This window comes from Silurus aristotelis, assembly GCF_946808225.1.
Source record: "Silurus aristotelis genome assembly, chromosome: 18".
NCBI classification, from domain to species: Eukaryota; Metazoa; Chordata; class Actinopteri; order Siluriformes; family Siluridae; genus Silurus; species Silurus aristotelis.
This window is the reverse complement of record NC_139591.1, coordinates 1,673,021-1,695,310: the sequence shown is the minus strand read 5'-3', so window position 1 is coordinate 1,695,310 and position 22,290 is coordinate 1,673,021. Positions and strand designations below refer to the sequence as shown.

The window sequence follows — 22,290 nt, the reverse complement described above, 5'->3', positions numbered from 1 at the left end:
TACAACTTTATAACCGTCTTCTTTGCGACAATGAGCTTCGTCTATAAAATAAAATGAATTGGATTGAACTGAAAAGGGGGACGTGACAATGACTAACACGCGAAACCAGCATCAGACCAACCAGGATGAAGTGATGAATCAAACTGCATTGAATTCATGCTGGAACGAGCTGTTTTTTGTTTTTGTTTGTAATAATTTTTCTTTCCATTGCGTTTGCCTGCTTGAGATTCTCCCCGGCAAAATGCATCTACTCCACTGCGCTGAGGTAATCCAATTCAGGCGTACTTTAAAACAATTTCCAACCTGGAATCGCTTATGTTGGTTTGGCTGAAAAGGTCACGGGCAAAACAACGCTGCTGTGTAATTCTCTTTTTGTGTGCTAGCTAGAGCACGGCGGACAGCACAATAATACGGAAAATCGGTTATCATCCTCAGAAATCAACAATCAACACACTAGCAGGATAGTAAAGCATGGTTCGTCCGCGTATGACCGCTACCTCGCGACGTTCGAGCTGATGAGGACCTTAAGTGTTTCAGACAGCATTGTTGATTGTACACTTTGCAGCCTGGACGAGTTGCGGTTTATTTATCGCAGGGGCTGGCGGCTATTTTTGGGCGTACTATAGAACATTTACTGTAGCTCTAATGCCTTTTGACATGTGACAGCCAGTTAATCATGAAGCTGAAAGTGTGAAGGATCTAAGCTGGAACACACTCTCATTAGACACAGAGCGGGGCAGTGGAACGTTAACCCTTTTAGCGTTGTTATTTTCCTGCTGTAATTGAGGAAAATGGTTTACAAATAACGTTATTTTACTCATCAGTCTGGGGGTTGTTATAGTGCATGCAGACGTATAGGAGGACTGTAGAAGCTATTCTGATTTATGAAAATCTCAGAACATAAAGCTTATTGAAAGTAGGACATTTTGGAATTGGACAATTGTATAGCATGTTTTTGGATGCTTCTTCTTCTTTGTTTTTTTTTCAATTAGGGGTCTCCACAGCGGATCATCCGTCTCCATACCCCCCCCCCCCTCCTCTAAATCTGCCTCTTTCAACCCAACTATCTGCAGGTCTTCCCTCACAACATCACTAAACCTCCTCCTTTATTCTCAGCATTCTCCTACTGATATGCCACATGTCTCTCCTCTGCACATCTCCAAACCATCTCAATCGTGCCTCCCGCACCTTGTCTCCAAAACGTCCTACATGCTCTGTCCCTCTAATAAACTCATTTCTAAATGCAGAAGTAGAACACCTTGGACACCTTCACTTGATCCATCATAACAGAAATCCAGAAATGAATGCAGAAATTAATGAATCTCCACAAGCACATGTTAATACCTTTCCACAAAATGGTCCAAAGCAAAGAGAAACTATTTCCTTAACCAGCCACACACTCGCCCATCCGCACATCCACACACCCACACAACATGAGAAAGATAAACACCAGCCGCCCCTCTGTCCCACAAACACTTAGGCCAAGGCCACATTCAGCGTTTATTTACAAAGCAGTGTCAGCCTGAGACAAAGATGAGGAGGTCCAGAGCATGTGTGTGTGTGTGTGTGTGTGTGTGTGTGTGTGTGTGTGTGTGTGGTGCATCTGTGCATCTGTGTCTCTGTTCAGTCTTTTGTGAGGATCAAATAAAACAAAATGTGATACCATTTGCAATGCAGTAACCCTATTTATAAAATGGGACAGTGTGATAATGTCACAATTACACAGACTTTCCAAAGAATCCTCCTCCCCAGTCTTATTACAACTCCTTTTTCATTTATTTCCAGCTTTTTTTCTCTTATTTCTTACCTTTGTTTCTTTTAATTACGCAGCTTAAGGCTGTGCTTAGCTTTATGGTGAGACATAGTGTTAAATATTCACAGCAATCTCTACATCAGTGCAAGGACCTCACAAAGATAGTAAATTGAGGTTTGTTTGTGTGTCTGTAGGTTTGGATAAGATTTTCTATTTTGCTTAGGAATAAATGTCCCCAACAAATGTCAATTCAAGGATAATGAGACAGGTGTGTGTATGTGTCTGTTATTAATTTATGTTCTAATAATGTATTATCCACTACAAAATCACAATCTTGTTTTTTTTTCCAGCATGTCCAATGATCATAAAATGTCCTCACAAATATAGTGAAACTGTAAAGGTGTGTGTGTCATGTGTGTTATTAATTTATGTCCTGATGATGTAATATTCATTGCAAAACCACAAATCTTGTTTTTTTTTCCCCCAACATGTCTAATGATCACAAAAGGTCCTCACAAAATTTGTGTGTCTGTGAAAGTGTGAGGACCAAAAATGGACTAAAAGTCCTGATAATGTAGCAGCCATTAAAAAAATGTGCTGCCAATTAAAAAAAAAACAAAAAAAACCCCACAGCCTTTATTTTATTATATTATATTATATTATATTATATTATATTATATTATATTATATTATATTATATTATATTATTTTTATGCAACATGCAGCATTTATTTGACTACAGACAAATTCTATGTGGTTATTAAGGTTATATCTGGGGTTTATCTATATATCTATGGTGCTTAAAACGAATGCTATGCCCAATAATAATGATAAGCTTTATAAATAGAAAAACAGAGTATGTGTGTGTGTGTGTGTGTGTGTGTGTGTGAGATCGAACAGAAGGGTGAAGATACAGTATGTGGAGGGTGTGAAGGTGTTTGGTTAAAGTGCTCTACTGAAACAGCCTCGGGATCAGTGCTGCTTACGACCAGCAATCAAACAGACCCATGTCCAATCTATCAATATGCTAATTTGAATAATTTGAGTAAGCTGGAGTGAGTGACGTAGTGTCGATTGCTCGTAGCTGCTCAGTTACAATACGCTCACCATAAACACACAAACACTGCATTCAAATGAGCTGTGATTCTTCAACGAAGTTTATACTAATAAAACATTGCTAACTCTAACATTGCAAAGAGAGAGAGAGCAAAAGAGAGAGAGATTTTTATTTATTTATTCATTTTTATTTTATATAATTATTGTAAACCTTATTATTTCTTTTTCCTTTTTTAATTTTTAATTTTTCCTTCTCTTTATTCTTTTCTACTGATGTTTCAGCAAAATTGTCACAATATTGTATTAAACCGAACTGCTTTTCATCCCAGGTGATTCATCTCCACATGAAGATCTTGTGATCTCCTGTAATCTTGGACAACACTGCACTAACTTTGGGATAACGATAGACATGGGCTTTTTTTTCTTCACATTGCTAGTTTAACACGCTCATGTTGAATTCTCCTTTACAGCATCAGGAGAATTTGTCATTATGATGTTTCTGTCAACACAGGTTCAGTCCATCATCATCTCAGGACTGCACTACTGCAACACACTCTGGGTAGGTCTCCATCTAAAAGATGTTTGAACGCTGCAACTTTTTCCAAATGCAGATTCTGCTGCTACTCTCCATTCACTGGCTTCTTGTATCTCCTGCATCAGATTTAAAACACTGCTACTCTCTTACAAAACCATAAACAGACCAGCACCTCTGTACCTCCCAGCATTGATCTCACCCGTTCCTCAAACACGGCTCCCCTGATTCCTCCATCTCTCAGGGTTTCGAGGAAGACATGCTTCCAGGCTCCTCTCTGTTCTGGCACCAAGGTGGTGGAACAAACTTCCACTTGATGTCTGAACAGCCGAGTCTCTCGCAGCCTTCAAACGACATCTAAAGACCTGCCTCTTCCAGAGGTTCTTAAATTAGCATTTCTTGTGAAGTAAATGTGCTGTCTTTCTATTTCTTTCCTCCCAAAAGAGTTTTAGCTGGTGGTATTTTTAATCTGTGTCCTAATGAACCCAGATCAGAATGTATTTATTAATGGAGACCTCAAAGCACATTGTAAGTCGCTCTGGATAAGAGTGTGTCTGCCAAAAGCCATAAATGTAAATGCAAATGCAATATTTTAACACAATGCCAATAAAGTATTTTGAACAACTGAGAGAAAAAAAAACACTGAATTTTATCACATAAAATGCTTCGATAGATTTTTTTCCCTACAGAGCGTAAACACAATGAAGCAGAAGTCTGGAAGTCTGGTGTTAGCAGTGCATTGGGAAGATTTAGTGAGATTCTCCTTTTTTTCCTCCTCAGATTGAAGTCTTCCACATCCCACATCTTTCTCCTTCAGTGAATTTCCTTTACCTCTGGGTGAATTTTATTTATGTTTGTTCTGACGGCTACTTTAGGTGAAGGAGTGCGGCAGCGTATTTGTCAGGTTTCTCACGTATCACAACAGCAAAGAGTCACGGCTCGTAAATGATGAAGATGTTTGTACCTCTGCGTTCATCATTTCGGGAAATGAACGTTTTCGGATAACTCTGCGGTTAGCAGAGAATAATAGAGAATAACCACATGGTCATGTTTATTGGCATGAGATCTTTCCTCAGCTAATTCCCAACATTTCTGAGGTACAACCCCAATTCCAAAAAAGTTGGGACACTTTGTAAAATGTACATAAAAACACAATGCAATGATTTGCAAATCCCATAAACCATGTTTCATTCACAATAGAACATAGAAAACATATCAAATGTTTAAACTATGGAAATGTACCATTTTACTGGCAAAAAAAGTTCTTTTTGAATTTGATCCTGCAACCAGTCTCACAAAAGTTGCCGTCCGAAAACCTTTCACCGTTTGAAAACTTTCATTGCATCATAAAATGTAAAACACAACAAAGAACACCCAGAACTGTTATGCAGCTAGAATCCTGTATTATGTACTCAGAAAAAAATTCTCTTCCAAAACTTAAGCAACTGGTCTCCTCAGTTCACAGATGTACAGTATACGGACAGAAGATGTGATGCTACACACTTTTTTGAGACCTTTTGCAGACATCAATTTCAAAAATACCTTTTTTTTCCCCTTTAAAATTGTATATATTCTCAGTTTAAACATCAGATTTCTTTAGTTTGTTTGTTTTATTGTGAATAAAATATGGATTTGTGAGATTTACAAATCATTGCATTGTGTTTTTATTCACATTTTACACAGCGTCCCAGCTTTTTTCGGAATTGGGGTTATACATTTTGATAGATTTCTCACTATTTACACTGTTTTTATTTCCCTAAAAGCTTCTAATAGCCAGCTATAATTATTACCCTCATTCATATTGTTTATCTTTAATCTTATTTTCAAGGAGACTTGCAGTAGCATTCAGACTTCCATCCTCTTGACCTCCAGATATATAGTCTATTTAATTTCTGAATGGGCGAAGCACAACACTCTAAAGCCATAGCAACATCCTGAGATGACAGCATGTGATACATATGTATGATTGATTCCAGCATTTGCTTGTTCCTCTACTTGTGTGTTCCGTGCCTAAAGGAAATGTTCTGTATATATTGCATATTTTGTTTTTCTTTAGTAGGGCATTTTTTTATAGTCAGCATTATTTTACCGGATATTGAATCAGACAATGATATTGCCTTTAGGAGCTTTAATATAGCAGTTATATAGCAGTGATGCAACATCCAGTTGGTTTGTTATTATTTCCAGATTATGGTACAGCTGTAATGTAATAAAGGAAAGAGCACATACAGGATATAATAACTTACCTCAGGCTTTAATTGCTCACCACTTGTTTGAACGTTTCTATTAAGCTTGTTGATTTTAGTTTTCCACAAGACCATCGTACTTCATATCTCAGATACCTGAGGTTACTACAGGCTTAATTCAACACAGACTTATTTGTATAGCACTTTTAATGCTTTACAGAAATCATTTACAAATATAAATGTTTACATCATAAATAATAATATTAGTTTATTCTTTATTAGTGAGCCAGTGGCGAGGAAAAAATATGCTGATATAGTATGAGGAAGAAACCTTGAAAGGAACCAGTCTCTAAAGGGAAAACATCCTCATCCTTAAACCAGAATGTCCTTCCATTACAGCTACAGAATTCATGAGATTATCAACTGTTCACTGATGGACACTTTAATGGCTAAAACTTTAAATAGTTTCATGCTAATTCATTTATTGCATTCATTTGAACTTGGAAACAGAAATCTGTTCCAGCATTGCAGTGCACCTGTGCACAAAGCGAGCTTCATGAAGATCAGCTTTACATGGTTGGAAGAGGAAGATCTCAAGTGACCTGCTATAGATCTTTGATCTCAACCCTACTGAACACCTCTGGGATGAATGTAAACACTGACTGCACCACAGACCTCCTCACCTTCTCACCTACATCAGTACCTGACTTTTCTAACTCTATTGTGGCTGATGAACACAAATGACTACAAGCAAACTCTAAAATCTAGTGGAACATCTTTCTAGAGGAGTAAATTCTAAGAGCAAATCGGGACTAAATGTGGAATGCGATGCTCAAGAAGCACAAATCATACTTATGACCAGGTGTCCGCAAACATTTGGCATATATATTAAGTGTATGTAAATATAACCATACTGCTTTACATTAAAATCTATATTTTTAATCATGAGGATGGCTTCCCTTTGGATTCTGGTTCCTCTCAAAGTTTTGCCTGTGGCTTGCTAATAATGGATATACATTTATTAATAATTTTTATATCCAGAATGAACTGTGAACTTGCTTTGGTGTAATATGTATTGTAGAAAAAAAAATAGCTTTACAAATACAACTGTGTAGAATTGAATTGAGCCTAAGGACGCAGACTTTGTGGAACATTGTGGAATACTACAGGCTGCTGGAGGTCAGTTTAGCTCTGTGTTCTACTTCAGGGTAGATCTGTTTTAGTATTCTACACAGTGCACATCATTAAAGGCTACCCAAAACACATCAAACATGACTGGTGTCAGTAGTGCATATATCAGACTTTTATCAAACATTCAGTGTTTTATTTAACATTTTTCTTTGATCTTTCGGTCAGCGCCTTGCCTTGACTCTTCACACTGATCCAATTGAGAACTGGCCAGGAATGACAGGGAATTTCAGATGTGATGTTCAGTCTCAAAATATTTCACCTGAACAATCTTTATATTTGGAGCATACAAAATACAGAAGTACTACTATATACACTACACCAGGAATTTCTGCAGCTCCAGACCTGGAGGTTCAGCAAGTTACCCATTTAAAGACATGTTCTTCAAATATTTTTAAGTAGGAACTCCACCCTCAAGGTCTTTAAGATATGACAACTTTTGGGACAAATGTGGCAACCTGGAACTAAGTCCTCATGTGGCAGCGTAGGAGTCAGTGTATAACTCTAATGCTATAATGGGAAAGAGTGTGTGATTGTCTCTGAGGGTAAGATGTTATATAATACGAAAAAGGGCATCCAGGTAGTGCAACAATACAGAAAATACTTTTGTTCTTATAGATGGTCGTGGCATTGTCGGGGTTTGAACTTACAACCTTACAACAATTCCATAGCCGCCTCGTGTTTTTGTCAGTGTGTCAAAACCCTGTGCTTTTGCTTTGGCTGACCTTCGGCAGATAGCAACGAGTCAAATTTACACTACAATTCAGTGTTTTTTCTCTTCCACTGTAACCATTTCTGCAACTATGATTGCTAAAATATTTTTAAGCAATTGTTTTATTAAGACTGTATGTACATGTTTCTGCAATAGTTCCATATTCCAACCTATGGAATTCATCTGCATGAAAACTGTACTGGGGGGGAGTGGTGGCTCCAGCGGTTAAGGCGCTGGGTTACCGATCGGAAGGTCGGGGGTTCAAGCCCCGGTATTGCCAAGCTGCCACTCTTGGGCCCTTGAGCAAGGCCCTTAACCCTCTATGCTCCAGGGGACCCTTACGAGAAAATAAACCAAGGACCGTGACGTCGGAGCGACTTGGGGCCGCCTTCCCGTGGGCTCACCACCTGCAGGAGGGACCGTAAGGGACCGGTACTGAGAGGATTGGGCAGTAGTCAAAGGCGGGAGCCTTGACAGCCCGATCCCTGGACACAAGTGTCTGGGGAATCTGCTTAGACTGCTGCCCCTGCGACCCGAATTACGGATAAGCGAGAGAAGATGAAAAGAAATGAAAAAAATGAAAACTCTACTGGACTGAAGTAAGTTATACCCTGTTCTCACAGTAATTCTAGAAAAATTGCATACTGTGACAAACAACTGTCAAATCCTTCCTTACATTGACACAATTTACTTTGTAAATCCTTAATTTAATTACATATAGCCACTAACTTTCTTGGATCATCTCAAGATGTTGCTACTCTTTGAACCCTCCACCCACAGCAACATATAACACTAGTATACACGAGAAAAAAAACACGTACTCTTTCAACAGAGTGCAGCCGGGTTCAGCGCTTCCTCGCTAGCTAGGCGCCTTAGCGGACATTTGAGTGTGTTTCCTTGCGCAACATCTTTACGAATCCACACAAGCTGACCTCCACAAGTAAATATTCTCATGTCTGTTCAAGACTGTTGTTTGGCTCATCAGCAACAGATCTATTTCAGATGAGAGCTTAAGAGTGTGAAGGACTTCATCTTGTTGCCAAATTTATTCAGGGTTTTTCAGGCTGGGGGTGGAAGGAATTCAGAGGAGGAGGCACATCGAAGGAACACCACCACAACAGAATCCATCGGTACATCCCACATGACTATCGTGTTCCCGCATTTGAGAGATGCTGAGATCTGAATTGTGGCGCTAGTGCAGCTGGGATTTGTAGACGAGATTCCGGAGGTCCGTTTAATGGAGCGATGCTATCGGGATGACACAGGAAGCCGATCCACGCTTCCAATTATAAAACAATTACATTCTGAATGATAAATAGATTTGGGCCATATTTTTCCATCACGGCCCCCACAAACCAACTCTCCACCCAATCCCAGTCCCTTATCATTTCTCATTCTCCACATCTTAGTCACAGGCAGACAGATCCACCAGGCCCTGGTTCGTTTCTCAGACCTGCACAGTACCGAATCAAGCATCAAGCATCAAGCATGATCACGTAGAACAGTGAGTCAGTAAACGTGATTGGAATAAACAAAAAGTCGTGTTTAAAGGTCAACTAGGGAGATGTGTTTGTTTGTTTGTTTGTTTGGGAGCATTTGGTAAAACGCATGTCTACGATGTTGAGAAGGAAACCTATCGACAGACGTGCATTTGAATGATTCATACACAGTTTATTTTCTGACGTCTGGAGCAGTAAACAGCCGTTCACAGTCTTGAGCGACGTTCTGTTGGCTTTTGTAGCTTGACACGAGATATAAGTGGAAACAGAGTGACTCAAAGATCGAGTAAAAACAAGCCCATTTTGTACTTTTCCTAACAGCGTTAGTTTTTCATTCACCTGACACTTAAAGTTTTTTGAAGAAAGGAACCCCATGTTGCTAACTTGCCTTTGCACTTACCTTTATTTTACTATTCTTTTTTTACCCTTGCCTTATATTGAGACCTGTACACGTCGGTTCACACCTGCTTTCTTTCGCTTCACCGCCAGGTGAAGTGCAGGAAGCTCCATCTGTACTCGGGACAAAGTGTGAGCAAACCTGCGTACACACCTCTCAGCAGGCGCCAGCGTCAGATTTCACACTTGGTCCTCTTTAATATTTGTGTTTTTTTTTCTTTTGAAACACTACAGAAGTGTAACTAGGGACCAGAGGTGCAACGTAACTAATTACATTTACTTGTGTTACTGTAATTAAGTGTATTTTGTTTTGTTTAGTTTTTTTGTGTACTTCTACTTTTTAAAGTAGCTTTAATACTAATACTAATAATAAATTTACTTTTACTTAAGTATGTTATGTTTGAAATGTTGTATTTAACTAGATTTTAAATCGTGTTTAAATCACTGAGTAAAAAAATTAAAATAAAAATGACGCAAAGGGATAAAATTCACATTTCGGAGAACAAACGCACAAAACTCACGAGAAAGAAAGATGGAGAAGGACAAGACCGGCTGCAAAAGTGCATAACTCAAATTAGAATATTGTGTTATTTTTGTTGTTGTAATCGCACTTTAATTTATAAAGGTGTTCCTTAAATTAAAAACAATTAATTTGAGATTTATATCTCCTTGTCCATTTTGGACTTCACTCGAACGCCCCCCCAGTCCACCCCCTACTGGTGAAAAAAATGTATAATTTAAAAGTGCAACTTTTTACTTTTATTTGAGTAGATCTTTCACCTGGTAACATGACTTGTACTGTAAGTAAAACTTTATTGAAGTAACAGTACTTTTACTCGAGTAGTCCTTTCCCTGGTGGTCTAGTGGTTAGGATGCGGCGCTCTCACCGCTACGTCCCAGGTTCAATCCCCGGTCAGGGAACCCCAGCCATTAGGGTTGCACAAGCCAGTGCACTCTTAGTGCCGGGTCCCAGGCCCGGATAAATGGGGAGGGTTGCGTTAGGAAGGGCATTCAGCATAAAACATGTGCCAAATCAAACATACGGATCATGAATATGGATGAATACGCCCCCTAATGGGTGAAGCCAAAAGAAAGTTGGTTTAGTACTTTTACTCGAGTAGAATAGTCTTCTGCTAAGGACTACACTTCAAGCTGGCCTTGCCTTTTAATCCTTCTCACACATTTGTAATAATAATAAAATACCAATATTTTGATAGCTGTAAATTAGCTGCTGTAGCTTCACAAGGAATCGTTTCACGTTGCGAACCAACGTTCTACAAACTACAAACCAGTTCATCCTCCGATACGACCGAACGGGACTCGATGGCAGGGTTCAGGAATACCGAGGCCTCTATAGGAAGTGTGCGCTAAAATAAGCTGTAGATTAAAGGCAACAGCGGTGCGGCGCTCAGCAGAATGGGAAGTGGACGGGACAGTGGGTGCACAGATAGATTGTGTCTCATTTGCACTTAGGAGCTCATGAATAATTAAAATGCCAGTGATGGGCTTGTCTGGACTCACGGCGCAATGATTGATGGAATGAAAAGAGGCTTTGTCTGCTCGCTGCTGATGGAGAGAGTGAGTGAGCGAGAGATCAAGAGAGGAAGAGGGAAGAGTCTTGTAGGAAAGAAGCGACTGAATTAGCACTATAGAGCTCTCGTTCGCTTAATGACGACTAAAGCACAAGATCTTAAAATGGCATTCATTTACAGCTCTAGGCTGTGAAAACACTCCAAATGTGTGTGTGTGTGTGTGTGTGTGTGTTTAATTAAAAGAAGTAGATCTCTTTTTTTAATGTCATGTGAGCAGAGCTATAACAAGTAATATATATAAATCTATATATGGATACTTTCCTTTCAATCTAGCTTTTAGGAAAACCAGTGTATACTCTCTAAAATATCAGAGAGGGTTCGTTTGAATGTTACGCTTCCAAATGTAGGCTGTCGAGTGCAGTTTCATCTTGAGCCGCGTTGGCATTTTGCGAGGCAGCGAAGGGACATAAAGTCGGCAGTTAATTCATTTTTTTAACCTATTACTGAAAGGACATCAGTGGGCTCGCCTCATGAAGTGCACCAAAATAGAAATAGATCAGCAGCCGGTTGTAGCAGCTGATACGAGGTTCAGTTGTAGGTCATGGAATAAAGACTGCGAATATTGCAATCGAAAACTAGCGCAGCGTCGTATTTCTCTCGCTAACCTTAAAGCGTGTAGCGGTCGGATGGTGTAAAGCGATCGCAGACGGACCTTTTTCTCTACATACAGTAATAATAGAATGACTAAGCAGTTTTTTTTTTTTCACGAGGAGAAGTTGCAGTTTTGCTTTGGGTGATAGAAATGCAACATTTTCAGCGAACGCGATAAAAACGCATAGAACCGTAAAATAATCTACTTGGGACATTTGCATTAAAAGGAAAATCTGTGGGACTTTGAAAGTTTCAGGTCATAGGATTATTACTATCTCTCCAGTGGAATGAGTTATCTTCTCTGACGGAAGCAGAGGCACAACTCAAAAAACAAATGTCTTGCTTTAAGTATAACTGCGCTCCCAGACATTCCACATCAACACAAATCTAATTGTGTGTATGCACGCACACACACACACACACACACACACACACACACACACACACACACACACACACGCACACACACACGAAAGCAAATCAATCAGCCTACTCAAGTCAGAGCAGAGCGAGGCAGCGATGGCTGTTTTGATGATTTGTCATTAGAAGAATGAAAGCCGACAGCAGCTGTAAGCATTCGTTTCTTCTTATTTATTTATTTTTTGTAATAAATGTACAAACTCTGATTTCTCAATTGCGTCTACGTCTTTGGACCTCGTCCTTTCAAAAGAATTCAGAGCGAGCCGTGCTGGTAGGACCGTGTTTGGTTTATTTACCTCTCACAGGAGATTGATGATCCATGCTGAAGGTTTAATGATGCTTCCCCGTGCCATCGGGTCATCCGTATAATTGGTCGAGTGGATGGCGTTTTCGTTTGCGTACGTCATCGCTTGCGATCTTGTTGCCTCCTTTCAGATTGCGTTAGACGTTAATCCGATCGTCGCATCACACTTTTATTCATCGCATACACAAAGAGGCCTGAATGGATTAATAGGACTCACTCAGGGGTTTTCAAGTCAAAATGTATAACATAACAGAACTCATTTTAAGGAGTGAAAACTACATTTATTCACTCATCCAAGCGTTTAATTAACCCTGGGAAGATTCGGCACAGAAAGATTCATCAGTTCATCCTGCTTCACTTCATCATCAAGGAACCATCACGATCGGCCATCAGTAACAGGGCACGCTAGCATCCATTTTTATACCTGTAGCATTAAAAGTCCCCATTTGACTTGAACATCATCACTCGTCCTGGGTGGTTGGATGGAAAGCGGATGCATGAGATGACGTGAGATGCGTTATACATACACGCGTCTCTAGTGACCACTTGCGATCGTACATCAGGCATCGTTTTACTCCTAAAGAAATCCAATCTAATTTACTTTCAGGGAGAAACTTTGCACAAATTCTATCTCATGCCACCGGTAAGGTCGATTTCAAACCCTTTACTTTGGGATCTGCTCGCGTGTTTTCCGATCTCGCAGAGATTACATATTATACGGAGATGATCAAGTGCTCCTTCGCTACATTCAAGGGTTACATTGTAAACGCCACACCGCATCCCCGAATGTGCATATGGTGCGTGTTTATGACACGTTTGATTCCTGGGCTATACGCTTTCAATCGTATAACAGAGGATGCATTTAAATGTGTGAAAAGTGTGAAAAGTGCCTATGTAATTACACCTTGTGAGAGAATTGAGTCAAGGGGCTTTTATTGTCATTTCAACCCTACACAGCTGGAAGAATGGATGGGGAAATGAAACATTCCTCCACGACCTGATACACCAAACTAAATTTGCACAAACCTACACACAAGTGTTGCACTCGGTGTGCAATAAAGATATTACAATAAATGATTTAATCCTGTAGATAGAAATGTGACATATTGGTCATGTTCCAGCATGATGATGCCCCTGTGCACAAAGCCAGCTCCATGAAGATCTGCTTTCTATGGGTTGAAGTGAAATATCTCCTGCTATAGAGCTCCAACGCTACTGAACACCTTTGGGTTGAACGCCAACGCTGACTGCACCCCAGGAACGTCCTCACTTCATCTTACCTACATTAGCACCTGACATTACTGAGACCCTTGTGGCTGAAGGAATCTCAAACAATCTCCACAAAATCTAGTGGAACATATTTCCAGGAGAGTGGAGGGTGTTCTAACAGCAAATGGAGACAAAAAAGAAGCACATAGCAATCCAATGGTCAGGTGTCCACAAATGTGTATCCATATAATGGATATAGATTCAATATTATATGTATATCAGGTTGTATAAATTTGGATAAACAACAGCAAAAGTGGCCAAATTCTTTTCATTTTCCTTGAAAATGGGAAACTTTCGAATGCAAATCCACATCCCAACTCTAACAGCTGTAGCTTTTAATACAGAAATTAATCATTACACTGCTTTCCAAACAGGAAACTCTGGGCTTTAGGATTCTACCTAGAAAAGATTGTATTCCTGTTAGAAATACAAATAATCACTGAAAGCTTTTTCAGAGCTTGGATTGGCTAAAAAAGTGTTTAACCTGTGCTAGCGCTTAGCATAGGGTCTATTTACAGAAATAAAACTATTATGTATACATCTATATGTATTTTCACAAAAAAAAAAAAAAAAGAAACAGTAAAGCAACATAATTTATAATACTAACCAAACAGAAAAGCTGCTTTGCTTTTACCCATTTACATTTCAACTACATATTTACTATATATTTACATATATATATATATATAGTATAAAAAAAAATGTGTTTATAAAATATATAAATATATTAGTTCTGTCAAAATGAACGCGATATCCTGTTAACGCAAATTAATTTTAACGGCACAAATTTTATATATTGTTCTTTTAATAACGTTATGAATGTATTAAAAATGTGTTTTACTGATGCGGCAAGTCTCAGATCGAGCACCAAAATCCGCCACGACGCGCACATCCGGCAATTAAAACCGTCCGTGTGGAAACAAAGCAAAAGTTCCGTTTGGTGTCCTGATGATTTACGTCGTTAAAATCATCATCATTACTTTAAAACATTTACAAGAATATTTTATATATATATATATATATATATATATATATATATATATAATTTTTATTTATTTATTTTTTTCTCCAGTGTGCCGCTAATATTTTTGCTCAGCTCAGAGATCTTGGAGTCCATCCAAGCATTCAGGATGACATTGTGACAAAGTGAAAGTGTCCTCGGACAGTGACATCATCACACCAGGCATGCCGTGGTGAAGCACTGCGCTGATGTAAGCAGGGCCGAAGGGAGCGATGACTATTGCGGTCATTTGGGAAATGATGACAGAATGAGAGCAGTGGATGAACCCCGTGCAGTCAGAGCTCTATGGCATTAGGAGTTCAGACTGTTGTAAAATAAATGATTAGTCTGGAACGATTGGGTCGCGCACATTGATTTATTTGTGTATCTAGATCTCATTAGCCTGAGACACTCAAATAAAGTAAGAAAGAGCCACTGGGAGGATCCAGCAGCGATTGATGGTTTTAATGCTGAGATAAGTCTCAGTAATTCAGTTAGGAAGGAATAAAGAGCTACATTTTATATATAAGCAGAGGACTTTTTTTTGCAGGAGTCTATCTGCATTTTTCAGTAATGATACTGAGATGTACTAATATGAAAACAACATCCAGCATGTTGTGTAGTACACCTGCAACACCTACATATCCGATCTATACAGCACTACTAGGACTAGGAGATCCAAACCTGTTCTAGGATGACGATGCCTTCGCCCTGTGCATGAAGATACGCTTTACATGGGGTTGGAAGATGTGGAAGATCTCGTGTTACAGAGCTCCAACCCTATTCAACACCTTTGGGATGAATGTAAATGCTGACTGCACCCCAGGTCACCTTCATCTCACCTACATCAGGCCCAGACTTTACTAACGCCCTTATGGCTGAATGGATCTTTCCAAATCTCCACACAATCTAGTGGAACATCTTCCAAGAAGAGTGGAGATAATTCTAACAGCAAATAGGGACTAAATACAGAATGGGATGTTCACAAGGCACATAATGACCCACAGTGTGTGTGTGTGTGTGTGTGTGTGTGTGTGTGTGTGTGTGTGTGTGTGTGTGTGTATGTAAGTGGTGTACATAAAGACTTAAAGGCTAATGATGTTTAAACTGTGAGGCTTTTGTTAAGTAGGAATGCAGTTACAGGGTTAGGGTTGGGTCATTCTTGATACACACACACACACACACACACACACACACACACACACACACACACACACACACACACACACACACACACACACACACACACACACACACACACACACAGTCAGCTGATGCCAGTCTAACCCCTAAACTCTTTCTTGTTTCCACCAGACAGCAGATCATGTTGTAATTTATAAAAAAAATAACAAAAAACAAATCTGTTGTGTACGATTTGAAACAGAAAGACCTGCGTACTTCCAGAACCTGACGCACATACGGTTGAATTTTTTTCAGTGAATTAATTTCTATTGGAGGTATTCGGAGTTCAGCTGCGCATGAACGAGTCGTTGATTATGAGCGAGTCTTTACTGTGACTCAGAAGAACGAGTCGTCTAAAAGACAGATTTTTTGTCCGTTTTTCTACAGGATGTGGACGAGCAAAGCATCGCAAAATCTCCGTGGGTTACGTACAGAAAACAGAATTGAGAAGTTTCCCTCTCGACTCGTCTGGTTCGAGTCGCTCTTTTGACACTATGCAGTGCATTACACAAGAAACAAAACTGAGTAGTTCATCTCATGAGTCTTCTGGTCTGAGACGTCGTGACTCCTACAGACGCTATGCAGTTTTATATATATACATATATAAATGATTGGAACTGTAGTCAAAGTTGGTGTATGTCGACGTTTTGCAGATCTGCTTATTAAAGATTTTACATTTTATATTATTTCTGATTGAATTAATGAAATGAACTAAATGACTTAAAAAAAAGATTCGTTAATTTTGATGAATCAGATTCAAAGAACCAAGTCACTAAAATGATCAGATCTTCCCATCACTACTGCACATGTAAAGTGTACACATGCTTACAAGCGATTCTGACCATAAATATATGGACAGTACAAATTAACCAAAACACACTTACTCAATTTTAAAAATTTTAAATTCCAAGTACACATGACCAGATGTGATGCTTTTCACACCTCCTCCTCATACAAAACACAGTAGTGAACTCTTTTGGGTTCACTGTGAAGAGCATACGATACAGTGTTTGCTACTATATAGAAATATATGAATATGCTGTACGTGTTAAATAGACGTATATACTTCAAAAACTAATGTGGGATTAATGTGATTATGGGAAATAGGATCCTTTCTACGTTGTGACACCAGGTTTTTATGTATTCACAGAATATTACGCTACTATTATAAATGAATGGATGGATAGATGGATATTTCTCTGTCAGATATTATTATTAATAAGCTTTTGCTTAATTATGCCCCTTCTGAGACAATTTGTTTCTTATAACGATTATTGCCCTTTTTTTTTCCCCTTTGGTGTTGTAACACATTTGTTGTGTTTTGTGTATTTTGTTTTAATATTGTGCTTTGTTCTGAAACAAACAAATAAACAAAACAATTAAATGCACTTTGAAGGATTTACTCATGAAAAATCTGGCAACCTCAGAGGTGTCACATAAATTCAGAGAAGTCACGCTTTCGCGTTTAACGTAAACAACGTGATCAAAAATCGTTCATCATTTTAAAATAAGGCTCAATAGTCCAACACGGACTTCAGTTATAAGCACGTTTATAAGCACCTTTTTTTTTCTTTACCTGTCCACGATAAATGCATATGAGAAAAAGTGCTGAAAAAAGCACAGAAGTTGCCCTCAAGAGAAGCACGTGAGATCAGAGGGAAAACAGACACCATCCTGAGTCTTCAGCAATCAATATCTAAAAGGTCGGAAAAAGTCCGGATCCACACCCACACCCTCACACAATTCCCCCCCCCCCCCCCCCCACACACACACACCAATGGCACAAAAGGAAGCGTGAGCAGATGAAGAGGAGAAAGGATGAGTGTAGAATGTAAAAGAACACGTAAGGAAGTCTTACCTTGCTGGCCGCGTCGCTGGGCATACACCACCACCACAGCTGCGAGCACCACGTAGCACACCGACGTCACAATGTTGGCCATCTGCAGAGACACACACACACACACACACGGTAAACTTCCGTCCAGCCTGGAATAAAACCCAGCACCACTGATGCTGAGTCAACATGAGGAGCTTCCACGTTCTCGCTCTGTCCCTTTCACTAGCCTCTCTGACTGCCTCCTCATCCTCTACCGTTACTCCTCTCTCCCTCCTCCCTCCATCTGTCCATCCCTCCCTCCCTTTTTTCATTACGGACCCTCCCTCCCTCCCTCCCTCCCTTCCTTCATCTCTCGTTTTACAAAGGCAGCTCAGGAGAATCACTCACTCCACTCGTTCCTCACACACACACACCATACACACGTGCGTTTAAAGGGCCGACCGAATCAGAAAGCAGCCTGACCTCAACCTCGGACCTTTTTGGCCCCGGGGTAGAAAGACTGGACAGGAAAGAAAGAGAGAAAAGACGCAGCACAATGCCAGCCTCTGTTATGTTTTATGGCCTTTAAGGAAGTACAGTAGTACAAACCGCAATTCTTGCATGCGCTTCCTCAGTCTTTCGTTTCCTTTTGTTTTTTTGTGTCGCAACCCAGAATTGAGCATTAAACCCCAAACCAAGAAGAACACCTCACAGGGTCTGGGTATCAATCCATCTCTTCAACATCAAAACAACCGTACAGTTAAAACAACACCATTTATTATTATTATTTTTATTAGAAGCAGATGTGCGATATTTCAATATGAAAAAAAAAACAAAAAAAACCTCCAGCTAGCCATGGGAGGCAACACAAGCATTTCTACCCGCTTCAATTCTCTGCATAATTCCATCAAGAAGAATTTCGTTAAAACAGGAAATTGTGACACGCCACATGGGCTAACACGGTAACGCTATTTGCGTACCCTAGCCCACAAAGGCCTTAAATTTTTTGTTTCCCCCCCCCACGACAAAAAACAAGTAGAAACCCATAGCGTAGGCTCTGACATCGGAACAGATAAAGAGAGCGTGGTGCAGAGATAATATTTGTGTGGTACTTTTATCCGTCCACACACAGATACTGTGGAGAATGTTTAGCTTTTGGCCTGCTACTTATTATAGCTTAATTTATGTGTCTGCCTGCTAAGCTAGCCTTTTATCACCAGACTGGATTCACTCAGGATTCATCGCACGGAAATTTGCAGCAGATTAGAAACAGACAGCGAGTCTCTTTTTGAGGACATATGAAGTTAATCAATGCTTGTTTTTGGGGTTGGGGTGATTTAGTTTCCACAATTGAGGGAACTGTAATGTGTAAATTAGCATTTTGGCGTTTATTAGCCTTATTTATGGAACAGAACAAAAACACCAAGACTTGGAACATGATTCAGGTTGTCATTGTAAAACGTTATGAAGTCATTTTTTTTTACCAGTTATCCAGAAACTACACTGAGATACAAAATAAACAAAAAAACAAGGTTAAATCAAGGTTGAACAACAATGAATTACAGGATCTATAGGATCCATTACAGAGTTCTTCCACAAGTAACCATTTTATTCCTACTTTAGCAAAATAGCAAATTACTTTGGGTTTTGAAGCTTCTCGACTTGTAATACCTGAATTTCCCGATTGATTAATTTAATAAAAAATAGTTTTAAAGGTCATTATTCCTCCAAGTACTGAACTGTTCCCTATCATATGAAATAAACTGGAACTGGAAAATGATCAGTAATGATGTGTTTTTGTTGTTTTATTCCTCTAAAGCAACAGCAGTTTGCCCGTGATGACCTTTTCTACTGGTGTACTTTATATCCATTTATAGTTACACCATTAGAGTTATGCAACAGTAGCACCAATTCTGACTGCAACCAATCAGAAACAGTGCTACATTCGCTTGATGCTTTAAATAACGTAAACCCGGTTCGAATTATATGATAATCCCCGAGTCAGAAAACACATCCTGGCTTCAGCAGAGGCTTTTCCAGAAAGCATCATGCAAGCACATGAGTAATGCTTTATATTCCTCCCAGCGTTAGAGGAATAAGAGGTGATCCTTAGTCTGAAGGTTGTGAGTTCAAATCCCAGCCACACCAAGCTGCCATTCCTGGGCCCCTAAACAAGGCCCTTAACTGCTGAGTTGTATAAATGGGATAAATGTAATTTGTTTTGGATAAGGATGTCCTCCAAATGCAATAAGTGAATAAAAATGACAGCAAAGCTCTTGATTTCGACTCTTTCTCTTTTGCGTGTTCATATCATTTAGCTGAGCAAAAGATTTCTGACAGCTGTAGTATCTGAATCCTTTCCTTTTTTTTTTTTTTATCATTTTGTTTTCTTATAGTCACGCTGTGGAAAACGTAAATATTATAATAACCCCCATGTCTATTGACTGCTATTTATCTTCTTCCCTTCAGCTTTCTCTTCTTCCCATTTTGATTTATTCATCCATTCTTTATTTACGGCCTCTGCGCTGAATAGACGTTTCACCTCACCACTTAATTAAAATATATAATTCATTAAAACTGCGGGATCATTTTCTCTCTCTCTCTCTCTCTCTCTCTCTCTCTCTCTCTCTCTCTCTCTCTCTCTCTCTCTCTTTCTCTCTCTCTCTCTCTTTCTCTCTCTTCTCCTCTTCCCGGGTTCTTTGTGATGTTTCAGACCATTTGCATTTAAATTGGAAATTCCAGGCCGAATCCTGACGAGAGACGTTAGTCCCAAAAAAGTATAAAAAAAAGTCCCATTGCAGCAAAGTCTCAGGACTTGTATCAGCTCCTTTTACAATGTATTTGGTTAGAATATGTGAAAGCGTTCTTCATTATGAATCTCTCAGCTTTGTTCAAACGTACATAAACTGAGAGGCGGGCCTTTTTTTTTTTTTTTTTACCTCACCCAGAACTCAGGACTCATGATGCTCATGTAACATACTGTAAACTGTTTTTGTGAATAAAATGTCCAAATACTTTTGAGGTCTTCAAACACGACTTAAAAATATATATAAATGATCTTACAGAAATCATTGTGTAGATGTTTTGAACTCCCTGATATTAATTGACCCCCTAGAAGCCCCTCCCCCTTTTTTCCATTGTCTCAAAGCAGCTTCACAGAGAAGTTTACATGAACTAATGTATAAGTGTAATATCTATAAGTTTGTCCCCGATAATTGTAAATGTATCCGTAAAGAGCGAGCCAGTGGTGACTGTGGCAAAGAAAAACTGATTTGGCAAAGAAACGCTTAAAAGAATCAACTTGTTTTTTTTTTAAACAAGGTGTAAAAGTGGTAGCTTAGTGTTTAAGGCATTGGACTTTGGATCTGAAGGTTGTGAGTTCAAATCCAAGCCGCACCAAGATGCCCCTGAGCGAGACCTTGAACCCCATAGATGCTCAGTTGTATGAATGAGATAAAAAACATGTAAGTCGCTCTGGATAACGGCGTCTAAAAATTTCATAAACAGAATTTGTGTAGTGCAGGGTTTCTGCGAAGTCTAATATAAAAATTGTAGGTCTAAAAAAAGTCTTCACTTTACTGTTCTAAGTTCAAAATGATTTTAAAAAGGTCTTAATTTCCAGATGTCAATGTAACACTTCCTCTAATGCTTATTAAAATGCTATCGCATCACTTTTCCATGGTGTTTTTTTCTTTCACCACCCCAAATATTATTTGCTGTATTACCACTAAAAATCAGACCAACACGCGACAGCCAATCAGCTTTCTGTTATTGGCGTGAGTCTCTCTCGGATTGTATCGCAGATGTCAAATGGATTTTATTTTTCAGAGATGGGGAAGTGCAATTTTAGCGAAGCTTGAATTTAGGGCTAATAACAACTTATTTGAGTGTGTTTTTGATGTTGCGATACAGGCGTTTAATTTCATTCCTAATTGTCTTAAAAAGGTCTTGTGTCCTGAGCGTCATCTCTCCACATATATACACACAGAGTTCAACGATCTAGAGAAAGAGAGAGAGAGAGAGAGAGAGAGAGAGAGAGAGAGAGAGAGAGAGAGAGAGAGAGAGAGAGAGAAAGAGAGAGAGAGAGAGAGAGAGAGAGAGAGAGAGAGAGAAAGAGAGAGAGAGAGAGACCATCTCCTGTAATTAAAGTCTGTTTATTCCTGATAATAATTCTCTCCTCACCGTCCTCACCGGATTATCAGAAATCTCCCTGATTAGCCATCATGCTACACAGGCCTTACTGGCATCCATTCAACAAACCTAACCTCCCTGCTTTGTGTCTAATTGTATGCGAAAGATACCATCAATCCTGTTGAGGCCTGCCTAACGAGTGGACTTGGAGCCGAGAGCTGTAGGTCTAGTGTTTGCGTATGAATAAACAGCTGCAATCAATAGGCTGTCAGCCAGGGCGTCTCTTTTAGCACCTGTCAACTGGGTAAATGTGTGTTTAGGTGCGAGCGAGGGCTAGCGTGCGTGAGCGTGCATGCATGCATGTGTAGCGATGTTTGATTAAGCGAGAAGACCGAGGGGTTTTAGCCATCTGGATTCCGTACACAAGCCCGGACCTGCTCCACACCCTAAACAAATACGGGTCCGGTCCCCGGAGCCGACCTCTCGACCCTGCCGAGTGTATCAAACCAAAGCAAACAGAGCCGGACGGTGGGTGGCAGAAAGCCAGGTCACTCCTGCTAGTGCACGCTGGGAACCCGGGCATGCCGGCTTTAAGTTATCGCTGTCAATTTATAGACGTATACGAGGTTTATGAGCTGTCGCTTTGCATTCGCCGCTTTATTT

General features: G+C 39.6%; 1 protein-coding gene across 1 annotated transcript in view; it reads right to left on the bottom strand.

Moving 5' to 3' along the window:
• Positions 1-22,290, bottom strand: part of cntfr (ciliary neurotrophic factor receptor) — a 164,873-nt gene that overhangs the window by 85,068 nt on the left and 57,515 nt on the right. The window contains exon 2 of the mRNA XM_083567995.1: positions 17,539-17,620. Coding sequence (XP_083424121.1) covers positions 17,539-17,620 — 82 coding nt within the window. The remainder of the gene's footprint in view (positions 1-17,538; positions 17,621-22,290) is intronic.